This window comes from Vombatus ursinus, unplaced genomic scaffold (assembly GCF_900497805.2).
Source record: "Vombatus ursinus unplaced genomic scaffold, bare-nosed wombat genome assembly UNPS02011591.1, whole genome shotgun sequence".
Taxonomy (NCBI): domain Eukaryota; kingdom Metazoa; phylum Chordata; class Mammalia; order Diprotodontia; family Vombatidae; genus Vombatus; species Vombatus ursinus.
The window spans coordinates 4730477-4743930 of NW_020951369.1; the positions used below are offsets into that span (position 1 = coordinate 4730477).

General features: G+C 34.3%; 1 protein-coding gene across 1 annotated transcript in view; it reads left to right on the top strand.

Moving 5' to 3' along the window:
• The window catches only part of TMEM131 (transmembrane protein 131), a 163237-nt gene that overhangs the window by 90853 nt on the left and 58930 nt on the right, over positions 1-13454 (top strand). The window contains exons 9-12 of the mRNA XM_027856653.1: positions 9009-9089; positions 10107-10257; positions 10345-10401; positions 11239-11300. Coding sequence (XP_027712454.1) covers positions 9009-9089; positions 10107-10257; positions 10345-10401; positions 11239-11300 — 351 coding nt within the window. The remainder of the gene's footprint in view (positions 1-9008; positions 9090-10106; positions 10258-10344; positions 10402-11238; positions 11301-13454) is intronic.

Genomic DNA, 13454 nt, shown 5'->3' on the forward strand with positions numbered 1-13454 from the left:
ATGATTGGTCATTGAATTGATCAGAGTTCTTAAGTCTTTCAAAGTTATTTGGATTAAAATGTTGTTGTGTGTACCCCATTATGAGAAAGAGCAAGTTCCACTACCTTATGCCTCTTTTTCTATAGTTATATTCCCTTTACCTTCCCTTTTCTTTCCTCTCTTAAAACTCTAAGAACTGAACCAATCTATTAGTCTACCTACTAGGACCTCTGTTTTCTTAATTTAACTTTTTCATACCCTTTGAAGGAATTAGAATTATGGGGGGAGGGCATTTGTTGTTTGGGGTCTTTTTTTTTCCTATCATCATATAACTCCTTTAAATTGACCAAATAAATTTACCTTTTTAGGTTTTGAATCTCGTGTTTGCATTTCTGAGGTCCTCTGTTCCAATCTTTTCATCAGAAATACTTGAATATACTGTATTGAATCAAAAGCCTACTCTTTTCCCTGCAGGATTATACTTAACTTTTCAGAATTAGCTATTATTAGTTGTACATTTTTATGTTTTACATTTTGAAATATTGTATTTCAAGATCTCTCAATTTTAGTAGAAGGGTCATGTCTTATGGAATCCTAACTGTGGTTCATTGTTGTTTGAACTGCTTCTTTCTGTATGTTTCCAGCATTATTTATTTGATATGTAACTCTGGGTTTGGGATATAACCGTTCTGGGACTTTTCCTTTGGGGCTTTCCTTTAGGAAGTGATTAGTGGATACTTTCTATCTTTATTTTACCCTGTAGTTCTAATGGGTCTTGGCAGTTTTCATTTATGATTTCTTGAAATATAATGTCCAAGCCTTTTTTTTTTTAAATCATGGTTTTCATGGGGTTCAGTGATTCTTAAATTATGTAACCCTGACCTGTTTTCCAGGTATTTGATTTTGATATCACATATCTTATTTTTTTTAGTCTTTTCATTTTGTTTCTAATATTTCTTGTTCTCATGCAGTCACTGGTTTCTGTCTGATCTTCTCTTTTGTTTTCAGAGTCTGTTACATTAGTCAGGTTTACTACCTTCACTTCTAAGCTGTTTATTCTCCTTCCAGTCCTTTCCTCCAGAGCTTATATGTCTCTTGCTTCATTTCTTTTAGTTGTTGATGTAACCTTAGTGGAAAAAATCCATTTTTTATCCATTGAATCACTGCCTGCAGTTGTTTCAGAGTTATATACTACATATTTGGGGTATTTCTATTCAGCTGCTACTTATTTGGGAGTATTTCTAGAGCAGGCCTGCACAACATTCAGCTCTTGGGTTGAGAAAGTATTTTGGGCAGCCCTTGAAAAATCTAGAGGATGTAAAACAGGACTGCACAACATATCGCCTGATGGCAGCTTTGGTGGGCCACAAGTGGCCTGTGGGCAGTATGTTGTGCAGGCCTGTTCTAGAGCTACAAAAAAAAATTTTTTATGCTGGTTGATACTTCCTTTTATTTACTCATCTCTCCAGCTTTAGCTAGAAAATTAGGGCTTTGTTCTGGGATCACTTTTAACTGGGGCCTCACTCCAATACAGCATTTTATTCCTCCCTAATTGATTCCATATCTCTCCCTACTGAAGCTATTCTAAAACTTCTCTTTCCTTTTCAAATTTTCCACATATCCGGAGGGCTTTGTCTCTTTCTTTACTAAGAAAATTGAGGCCATTCACCTAAAGCTCCCACTTTTTCCATTGTCTTCATCACAGACCTCCTTGACTTTATTATCCCTTTTCTCCTCCTCAAGTCTTACAGAGAGATAACCCTTCTCATTGCCAAGGCCAGTCCCTCTCCGTGTTCAGTTGATTCCATTCTATGTTTCTGTGAAGACGCCACCATCCTATTAGTCTCCTGCGTCTGTATCACCCTCAGTTCTTTACTCTTCACCCCACAGATCCAGTCAGTTATGCGATGGTGCTGCTGCTTCTTCCACAACATCTCTGGCATCTAACCTCCTTTTTCCACTCAAATAGCTATGAGCTTACTTCAGACCCTCACCACCTTGACCCTAGATTATTGCAACAGCCTGCTAAATGATCTTTATAACTCAAGTTTCTCAACTCTAGTCCATCCTGCACACTGCTGACTAAGTAATTTTCCTTCAGATCAGAATTGACCATGTGTCTCCCTGACTTATCCAACTTTGGGGCTTTCTATTGTGCACAATAAGACATAAATCATTCTGTTTAGACTTTATCAATTATACTTCAATGGATTAGCCAACAAGAGCCTGGGGACATTTGAATTTTATACTATCTATAAAGTCATTAATTTGTATATTGCTGTTCTAATTGTGAGATTTTTGTCCAACAACCAACAAATTGATACATTACTAGAGGAACCAAACTAAAATGAATATTTGTTATTATCAATCACTATTAATGATATTGGAATACACAAGAAATTTCAGTTAAGTGGAAAGACTGGTCACACATTCTTCTGGGAAAAATGAATAAACTAGTTAGTGAAGTTGGTTTCGTTGTTCCCCCAAAGGAAGCAATAAATTTTATCTCTTGAGACTCTTAGTCATTTCATTTACAGCACTTATTATAAGAATAATCAAAAAGGATACCATGAAAATAATCGATATTTATATACCAGTTTCTGTGGCAAAGAATAAAATACATAAATTCTATATACAGTTTCACTTAGGCAGCTATTTGGCACAGTGGATAGAGCACTAGTTCTGGAATAAGGAAGACCTGAGTTCAAATGTGGTCTCGGTACTTACCAGCTGTGTGGTCCTATGCAAATCACTTAACGTCTGTCTGCCTCAGTATCCTCAACTGTAAAATGGAGATAATAATAGCACCCATCTCAAGCTGTTATGAGGATTAAATAAGGTAAAAATGCTTAGCACTGTTGTGGTAGATGCTCAATAAATTCTTATTTCCTCCTTTCTCTTCCCTCCAATTCCCAAAAGTCTCTGTATCATGTCAGTTTGTAGCCTGACGTTCAGTGACTTAAGTGAAGGTAGGTTCAGGGAGCATAGTGCATTGTGTTGTGACTTTTTTTCATGGGTTGGCATTAAGAAATAACAGTTTTAATATTCGTGTATTACTTAGAAGCTTCATACTTATATATCATGAGTACTTTTTTCAACAAAAGTCGAAAGGTATTAGATATGATGAACACCAAATAATAACAGAAAAATTGAAATTCACTGTATCTTAAAAGACTGATTACTAGTGTCAGAATCATTTCATAATTATACCTGTGCATAGGCAATTCACCAACTAATTAGAAATAAGCTAAAAATTAACAGAATCACAGAATTTCAGAATTGGAAGGGAACTCAGTAACCATCTAGTCCAATCCATAGACAAAAAGGACCCACTCTGTAACATACCTGACAGGTATTCTTCTGACTTCTGTTTGAAGACCTACATATACATGAAGAAAGCTATCTTGTCCCCACTGCCTCTTTTCTCCAAGCTAAACATGCCCAGTTCTGTTGACTGATCCTTGTATATCATGGATTGTAGAGGCCATTTACTCTGCTGACACTCTACAGCTTATCTCCTGTGATGCCCAGAATGAGACACAGTATTCTATTTGAAGTCTGACAAGGGGCAGAGTAGAGTGGGACTTAGTGTTAGCTCCCTATTCCTGGAAGTTATGGCTCTCTTAGCTAGTATTACATTATCTTGTTTTGGCTGCCACAACACACTACTAAACTTATATTTGTCTTACAGTCCACTTAAACCAAGAGATCTTTTTCAGAAAGCTGCTGTCTGTCCATGTTCCTCTTCCATATTCTATTTTCAAATATGATTTTTGTATCTAAGTGCTAAACTTTATTTTTATCCCTATTGAATTTCTTCTTAATTAGATTATGTCCAATGCTGTAGCCTATCAAGATCTTTTTGGAGCCTGTCATCTCTAGTGTGTTTTGTGTCCTCAGTTTTGGGTCATTTGCACATTTGATGCACACACTGTCTATGCTTTTATTCAATTCATTAGTAAAAATGTTAAGCTGCACTGGACTGAGCACAGATCCCTGAGGTACTCCACTGGAGATTTCTTGCCACATTGACATTGAACCATTAACAACTTTCTTTTAGTCCAAGCATCCAATGAGTTATAGATTCTTCTGATTACATTATCATCTAATCCATATCTCTCCAACTATTCCACAAGAATATTATGAGATACTTTATCCAAAACTGTGCTTTTAAAGTCTAGAAAAACCACAATGTTAACATTCCCCCCATTTAGGAACTTAGTGGTCTTGTCAGAAAAGGAGATTAGGTTAATCTTAATCTCCCTCTTGATAAAGCTGTGTTGGCTTTTTGGACAGTGCTTCCTTTTCTAGATGTTCATCAATTCTTTAATGAGCAATCCTAAATTTTTCTAGGAATCAGAGTCAAGATCACTGGCTATAGTTTATAGGCTATATATTTGAAAGCAGGGACATTTTCTCCAGTCTTCTGGTATTTCTCCCATTCTCATGATTTTTCACATATCACGGATGGTAGGTTAACAATCATATCCCTCAGTTCTTTTAGGACCCAAGGATGTAGTTGATCTTATCCAGGTGTTGTCAGAGCTGGATATTTTCTCACTTTCTCATCTTTCTCAAGTATCAACTCCCTGGTTATCATTTTTATTTTGTCATTTCTAGTGAAAAGGTCATTTCTTGCAGAGAAAATAGAAACCATTAAAATTGAGCAGCTCTCCTTTTTCCCTGTTATACTCAGATGCAATCATCCCAACCAACCAAAGCAAGGATACCGTCTCATCTTTGATCTTCCTTATCTCTTCTCACCAGCATCAGTTCATTCTTAACACTTTTTTATTGGATCATGCTCTTATAGTCATCTTCTATAATCTGCTATAAGATGCTTCCATCTTCTTTACATGTAGTTTTTAAATCCTAAGTTGGTTGGTGAGTTCCCCATACATTCACATTGGTATTTTCAGACAAATCTCATAGTTCATTTTCTTTAGAATTTCACCCTTGTACATTTTTCATTCTTTCTGAGCTCACTTCCTTTGTAATATTTTACTCTGTGGAATTCTGGCTTTCCTCTGAACCATGTGAAATCTGCTTTCCTAATAATCTAGGACACCCATCACATTCTTAAGGAGAGAGTAGTCCATTCTCCATGAGGTTCCTCTCACTCCCATCAAAGCAACAAGTTCTTCCTCCCTATTAGTGAGAGGAATATTGGTTCCTCTGCTGTTTGGAAGGATGAAGTTATCACCAAGGCAAGTCAAAAAGTTGTCAAATGTTCCACTTTTGGAAGAGAGAGAGCACTACAACAGATGTCTGGATAATTGAAGTTACTCATCACTACTTTGTCACTTCACCAAATGGGGGGAATAGATGAGAAAAAGACATTGCTTGTAATTACAGCAACAGCTGCAAACTCCTATTGACTCAGAAGATGGAAAATGAATTGAAGTAAAGATCCTGACCATTTCTTAGAGTAAGTTTAACATGTTTTAAATGATCACCATAATGATAAGAGCAAATAGGCCCAGAAATCACTTCAGTCAGCAAACATTTAATTTCCTTGCTAACCAAAGAAACATGGTAGCATAGTTTAACATAAATCTCATTTGCAAAATTCTACCCAGTAAGACAACATGATTGCAAACAATACTGCTTCACAAAACACAGAAAAGGAGAACTGAGAAGAAAACAAGCCTTCAGAAAGCTTGGCATGAGACCAAGTCAAGCTAAATTATCTTGAGAACATTTATAGATGACACTGAAAGGGCAACAAATGGAAACCAAAAGAAAACCAAATTACTAGCATCCAAAAAATGAGAAGGTAAATTCATACCCAATGAAGATGAAATAAAGGTAACTATTAGGAACTATTTTGCCCTGCTATATACCAATAATATTGATGATTAAATGAGATGAATGAATCTTTTCAAAAATATTAATTACCCAAATTAGCAGAACAGGAAATAGAATACTTAAATAGTCCTATCATAGAAAATGAAATTGAGCAAGCCATCAATGAACTCTGTAAAAAAAAAAAAAAAAAAGCCCCAGGATCAGATGGATTTATGAGGGAATTCTACCAAACATTTAAAGAATAATTAATTTCAATACTGTATAAACTTGTTAAAAATAGCTAAAGGAGAAGTCCTACTAAATTCCTTCTGTGACACAAATATGGTCTTTATACCTAAATCAGGGAGAGTCAAAACAGAAAAAGAGGACTACAGACCAATTTCCTTAATGAATATCAGTACAAAAACAAAAATTCTGGCAAGGAGATTGCAGCAATGTATTACAAAAATCATACGCTATGACAAGGCTGGATTTTTATCAGAAATGCAGGATTGGTTTGATTTTTTTTAAAAAAACTAAGTATAATTGACCATATTAATGCAACAAAAGCAAGAAAAATCCGATGATTATTTTAATAGATGCAGAAAAAAGCTGACATCAAATATAACACCCATTCCTTAAAAAAAAAAACCACAACACTAGAAAGCACAGGAATAGTACGAACTTTCCTTAAAATGATAAGCTGTATCTGTATAAAACCAAAAGCAATCATTTTCTGTAATGAGGGTACACTAAAAACCTTTCTGATAAGATTAGATGTGAAGCATGGATGGTCATTATTACCATCAGCATTCAATATTTTATTGGATATGCTAGCTATAACAATAAGACAAGAAAAAGAAATTGACAGAATAAGCAGAGATATTGAGGAAAGAAATCCATCAGTCTTAGCAGATGATATGATTTACCTAGAGAATTCTAAAGAGTCAGCTGAAAAACTAGTCAAAACAATCGACTTTGTTGGTAAGGTTGTTTGCCGAAAGTTTCAGGATATGAAATAAACTCACACAAATGTCATTGTTTGTATATGTTACCAGTAGAACCTAGCATGAAGAGATAGAGAAATTCCATTTAAAATCAACATAGACAGTAGAAAATATTTGAGAGTCTGCTTGCCAAGATACACTCAAGAAGTGAATGAACACAATTATAAAGCAATTCATGCACAAAAAGACAAATCTCAATAATTTGAGAAATATTATTTGCTCATAGGTTGGCTTAGCCAATATAATAAAAATGTGAATACCACCTAAATTAATATACTTATTCAGTGACATACCAATCAGACCAACAAAGAATTCTTTTATTGAGCTAGGAGAAAATAAAATTTATCTGCAGCAATAAATGGTCAAGAATATCAAAGAAATTAATGAAGAAGGAAGAAGGACAAGCATAATTGCATACTACATTAGAAAACTATAATTGTCAAAACAATTTGGTATGGGGTAAGATAGAGTGATGGATCAATAAAACAAATTAGATAAACTATATACAGAAGCAAATGAGAACAGTAACCTCATCTTTGATAAACTCAAAGAGCCCAGCAATTGAGACAGAACTCATTATTTGACCAAAACTGTTGGGAAAACCAGAAAATATTCTGGCAGAAACTAAGCATAAATGAACTTTCATACCATATATCAAGACAAGTTCAAAATAGGTAAATAATTTAGACTTAAAGGGTGATTAGTGGAGATATGGAAGAAATTACATGTCAGATCAATGGGTAGGTGAAAAGTTAATGCCACATGAGATAGGTTCATAGGAGCTAAATAGATAATTTTGATTACCAAAAATTAAAAAGATTTGCACAAACAAAACCAGTGCAGCTAAAATTAGAAGAAAAGCAGGAGGAGGGGCACCTTTGTAGCATTTTTCTCTTATCAGAGGTCTTGTTCCTAAAATATATTGGGAACTGAGTCAAATTTATTAACTGGTCAAAGATATGAATTGGCATTTTTCAAAGGAAGAAATCCAAGCTATTAATAGCCATATGAAAAACAATGCCTAAATCATTAATAATTAGAGAAACACAAATTAATACAACTCTGAGGTACTATCTCATACCCATCAGACTGTCTAAGATAACAAAAAAGGAAAATGATTAATGCTGAAAGGGACATGGGTAAAAAGGAACTCTAATGCAATGTTGGTGAATTGTAAACAAATCTAACTATTCTGGAAACTAATTTAGAACTCTGCCCAAAAAGCTGCTAAACTATACATGTCTTTTCATCCAATGATACCACTACTAGATCAATAGCCCAAAGAGATTGAAGAAAGAGGAAAAGGACTCCTATGTATAAAAATATTCAAAGCAGAGGTTGTCTGTGTGTCTCTGGAATTGGATACTGAAGAAGTGCCTATCAGTTGGGTTATGGCTGAACAAGTTGTGGTTGTATGAATGTGATGGGATACCTTGTGCTGTAAAAATGATGAAGGGTATGGTTTCAGAAAAACCTGGGAAGATTTGTATGAAATGACACAGAGTGAAGTGAGCAGAACCAGAAGAACAATTTATTCAATAATACCTATCTTATAAAATAATCAGCTTCGAAAGACTTAGTAACTTAAAGACTTAGTAACAATACAATGACCAATCACAATTCCAACAACCCCTGACATACCATTCTATCCATGTACATATAAAAAAACTGATGGACTCAGAATACTGATTGAAGCATAATTTTGTTTCTTTCCCTCTTTTTCTGGAACATGGCTGATGAGGAAATTTGTTTTGCGGGACTATACATATTTGTAATGGGTTCTTTTTTTCTTGCTTTCTGAATGGGTAGGAGAGGGGAAGAGAGGAAGAAAAGAACTTGGAACTGAAAATAAAATGAAACATGACAAAAAAAATAAAGTTATAACCAGGAAAAAGTACTTTTGACCCACTAAAGCATTTCATTTCTTATTGATTTTTACATACTTAACATCCTATGAATACCGAAGTTATCTGCAAATAAATCTTGTTCATTCTGATTCTGATAATATTGGGATACGTGTTCCTAGGCTTATTTTAAATTATGATACTTTGAGTATCAAGAATACAGTGCTTTTTACATAGTTGTGATAGTTTTAACTTAATAAATATCTGTATCTTTTACTGAATTTTTATCTGATCTCAGGATAATTAGTATATCAGACTTATTTTTCTTTTCTCACAAATCTCTTCTACTGAAGGTGAATATAAATGGGAATTTCATTTGTTCTTCTCATAGGTTGTAGAAATGTATTCAAGTGGTGGTGATCTCCACCTAGAGCTTCCAACAGGTCAGCAAGGGGGTACTAGAAAATTATGGGTAAGTAACAATGAACTTTACTCCCAGGTGTAATCTGATTAAACTGGTTTGTTTGTTTGTTTGTTTGTTTGTTTGTTTGTTTGTTTTCTCCTCTTATTAAATGTGAGAGAGATCTAGAAAGTCAGTTAAGGACTAATGATACCTAACTAAAAATGTATGGCTGATTTTCCTTTGGGATCACAGAGTTGAAAGGTACCTCAGAGGTCTTCAGACCCCTGATTCAGAACCTCCAGGGACAGAACTTTATTTGTAGATGCTGCTGAGGGTTCTAATCAGCTTGAATGAAGAACCAGAAACCCCAATTTAAACATAAATACACAGAGAAGGGATACTATATATACTGGCCAGGTACAGGTACAGACCTCTGAACTATAACAGAATGGTATATGCTGGAGAAATGCTGGTAGCCTCAGCTTGCCTCAATAAAGTGCTGAAGGACTTTATTATATCTTACCTCCTAAAAATTGTTGTTGAAAGTAATATTCCTTGAAAAAAGTAGGCTAAATGCAGTGTTAATTTTATCATATGAAGAGAGGGCCATGGACTGGTGGGAAGTTTCTGTCTCTTTCTGTGCTACTGTTTCTGCCATTGTGTCTTGTCTCTGTCTTCTCCTTTCCTCCTTCCTTCCCTCCCTCCCCCTTCTCTCTACTCTCTACTCTTCTCTACTCTGTCCCCCCATTCCCTTCCCTCCTTCCTTGTGCTCTTTCTCTCTCAATTCTATTCTTCATCCCCCACACCCAGGATGCTGTTCATATACTATTATAATGTTTCAAGCCTCTATTGTACTAAAAGCTCCAAATCTGAATTTAAATGCTAACATACTAAGGAACAATTGATTTTATAGATGTGTTATTACCTTATGATTTTTGTGATTATTTTGCCACTAATTATATACTTTAGGGCCATTTAGTTTCTTTGCCTGGATGACTTTATAATGATATTAAATATTATCAGTTACCAGTGCTTTTTAGGACTTTGCTATTTTATGTTTACATTAGCATGTATTTGTTGTATTAGGAAATCCCACCCTATGAAACAAAAGGAGTGATGAGAGCCAGTTTTTCATCTAGAGAAGCAGACAATCACACAGCCTTCATTAGAATAAAAACTAATGCTTCAGACAGCACAGAATTTATCATTCTTCCTGTTGAAGTTGAAGTTACCACAGGTTTGTAGAAAACTGTAGTAATTTCTGGTTTTAAATATATGTTGCTTTTACAAAATAAATACAATCATTATCTTTCTTTTCCCCAAGCTCCTGGAATTTATTCCTCAACTGAAATGTTAGATTTTGGTACACTGCGGACACAAGGTAAAGCATGTTTTTTCACGGGTACTATTCAGTATAGTCCTGTACAATGCAAAGTGACTACAGCAGTGAATTTTTAATGTTACTACATTTTAATGAACCATGCAGCAGAATCTTACTTTCTTAACTTCTGAGGGACTCAAAACAATTGATAGTGGGAGTTTTTGGGGGGGAGAGGGGCAGAAGGGGCTGAGGTCCTGGATTTTTTATTAACAAGATATTTTAATTGCCATAGCACTTCTGTCTTAGGTACAGTTATTATTAACTTTGCTAAGTGGAAAAAAAAAATAAGGCCACGAAGCAGTCTAAGCAAAGCTATATGTATTTCTTAACTGAGGGAAAAAAATAGTCTTTTTTTCTTAATTCAGTGTCTGTTTTGATAGCCATATCTAAAGAGTAATTTAAAAGAAAAAAAATTATTTTAACTTCTAGATTTAAAGAATGTTCAGATCTACAAAGTATTCCTTTGTTGTACATATTGACCAGTATTGTCCCTCTTACATTATGTGTTATAATTTAGTTGTTGATTTTTTGGTTAGATCTATTGCTACTGTTTATCCACAGTTATTAACCTTCAGTATTGTACTGTACTAAAGAGTTGACAGTAATCCCTAATCTCACTGACAAGAACATTTGTAGAAGATCATGCCTTTTTGTATAAAAGATGATTTTGGAAGAGCTGACTATTTAGAACTCATCTTTTAAATATAAATATGCTTTATTAGAACAGAATCCATTTGATGTTTCTTAATAAGATCCTTGTTATAATTATAACATATCTCAACCATGACTTTATCATATACTTGTTAAAATCAGTGTTTTTTCCCATTGTTTTTATAGATATGCCAAAAGTTTTAAACCTTCATTTACTAAATTCAGGAACAAAAGATGTACCAATAACAGTAAGTTTTAGTTTTCTTTTCAGTAGTGTACAATAACTTTAATAAAAAAAGTAATAGAATGAATCCATTGAGTATAAGCTCTTAGAAGACAATTACTATATCATATGTATATGTGTATATGTATGTATTTATGTATCTATGTATGTATTCCTATCACCTAGTGCAGTACCTTGCACATAGTAGGGCCTTAATGTTTGGTTGATTTTAACCTTTTCCTATCAGCAAGTTGATAACTTACCAACAGGCATTTTATAGAATTTCAAAGTTGTGAAGAACCTCAGAGGCCATGTAATTAAATCCATACCTGGAAAAGAACCAGTAGTAGTTGTTGTTGTAGTATAACAATAATAATAATAATAATAAACTTACATAGCCCTCTAAAGGTTAAAAAACACCCTACATCCATTATCTCATTTGACTCTTATAACAGCACTGAGAAGTAAATACTGTATGTACTGTATAGATAACCATAACTCTAATTATACCTAACTCGACAAATAGTCATACAGACTTTCAGATCTCCAGTGAAGAACATTACCACTTGAGACAGCCCATTCTGGTTTTGAATAAACTTAATTATTAGAAATTTTTCCCTTAAATCAAGCCTAAGTTTTTCTCTTTGCAGCTTCATCTCATCGTTCCTACATCTGCCCTCTGCAGACAAACAAAACAAGTTTTAATATCCCTTCCAACAACCCTTAAAATACTTGGGAGATGACTGTCATGGCTTCCTAAGTCTTCTTTTCTCAAGACCAAACATAACTCATTCTTTAAGCAATCCTTATATGTAATGATCTTGAAACCCTTCACCATCCTGTATGCTTTCCAACTTATCAATGCCCTTCTGAGTATTCGCATAACTGAACACAATACTCCATGTGTGGTCTTAGGCTAGAATTCTTAAACTATTATTATCTCCTTATTGGTTGGAGCTGTGTGTCTCTTAATGGAACATAAGGTTACAGTAGATGTCTTAGCTGCCATATCACACTGGTGGCTAATATTCATTTTAGCCCACTCTAATAGCCAGAACTTTTTCAGACTTATCTGCCCATACCTACCTAATATTGTATTTGCAAAACTGATTTTTTTAATCTAAAAATTACTCTACATATTTTTCTCTGTTGAATTTTATCTTATTAAATTGAGCCCCATGATCTGCCTGTGAAGATCTTTTTGCATCTTTACTGTCTTCTTATCCAGTGTGTTAGCTATCCTTCCCTATTATGTGTCATCTGCAAATATGATAAGCATGCTATCTTTGTGTCTGTTCAAGTCATTGATAAAAAATACCACATGATACAAGGCTAAGCATAAAATCCCCAAGAAACTCCAATGAACTCTGCCTTTCAGACTGACAGCAAGCCATATCGTGATTACCCTTTGTATGCAACATTCAGCCTGTTCAGGATCTTAACTATACTTTTGTCTTATATATGACTCTTTCTGTCTGCCACCAGAATAGCATCAGATATTATTAATAGCATCAGAGATATTATTAATTGTTTTGATAAAATCTAGATAAACTATATCCATTGCTTTCACCTAATTTAGTAATATAGTAACCCTATCAAGAGAGGAAATAAAGTTTGTCTGGCATAGCTTATTCTTGATAAAGTCATGCTGGCTCTTTGTCATCCCTCCTTTATTAAAGTGTTCACTCTCCACATATAAACTGTAGAATTTTGCAAGGAATCCAATAAAAGCTCATTGGCCTGACTCAAATTTTCTTCCCTTTTTTGAAAATCAGGACATGTGTCTTTCTCTAATCTTAAGGTATTTCTACCATGCTCTGTAGTCTTTTTAAAAGTCTATTATTTTTACTTTTTTCAAATACCAAGTATGTTTTTAACTAAATTCTCCTTCCACTATTTCTTCTTCTAATGAGTAAATTTTTTTTTTAAAACCATGCAAGACAGTTCTTTAATACATAAGTACAGATTATGGCAAACAAACTTCCTACATATTAGCCATGTCTGAAAAAGTATGTCTTTTTCTAAATTTCAAGTTCATCACTTCTCTGTCAGTAGGGGAGTGGCTTGCTTCATCTTCATTCTTTTGGATTTCTGGTTTATAATTGTGTCGATTGTAGTTCTCAAGTCTTTCAAAGTTGTTTTTCTCTATAATGTTGGCATTGTATATGTTGTTCTCATA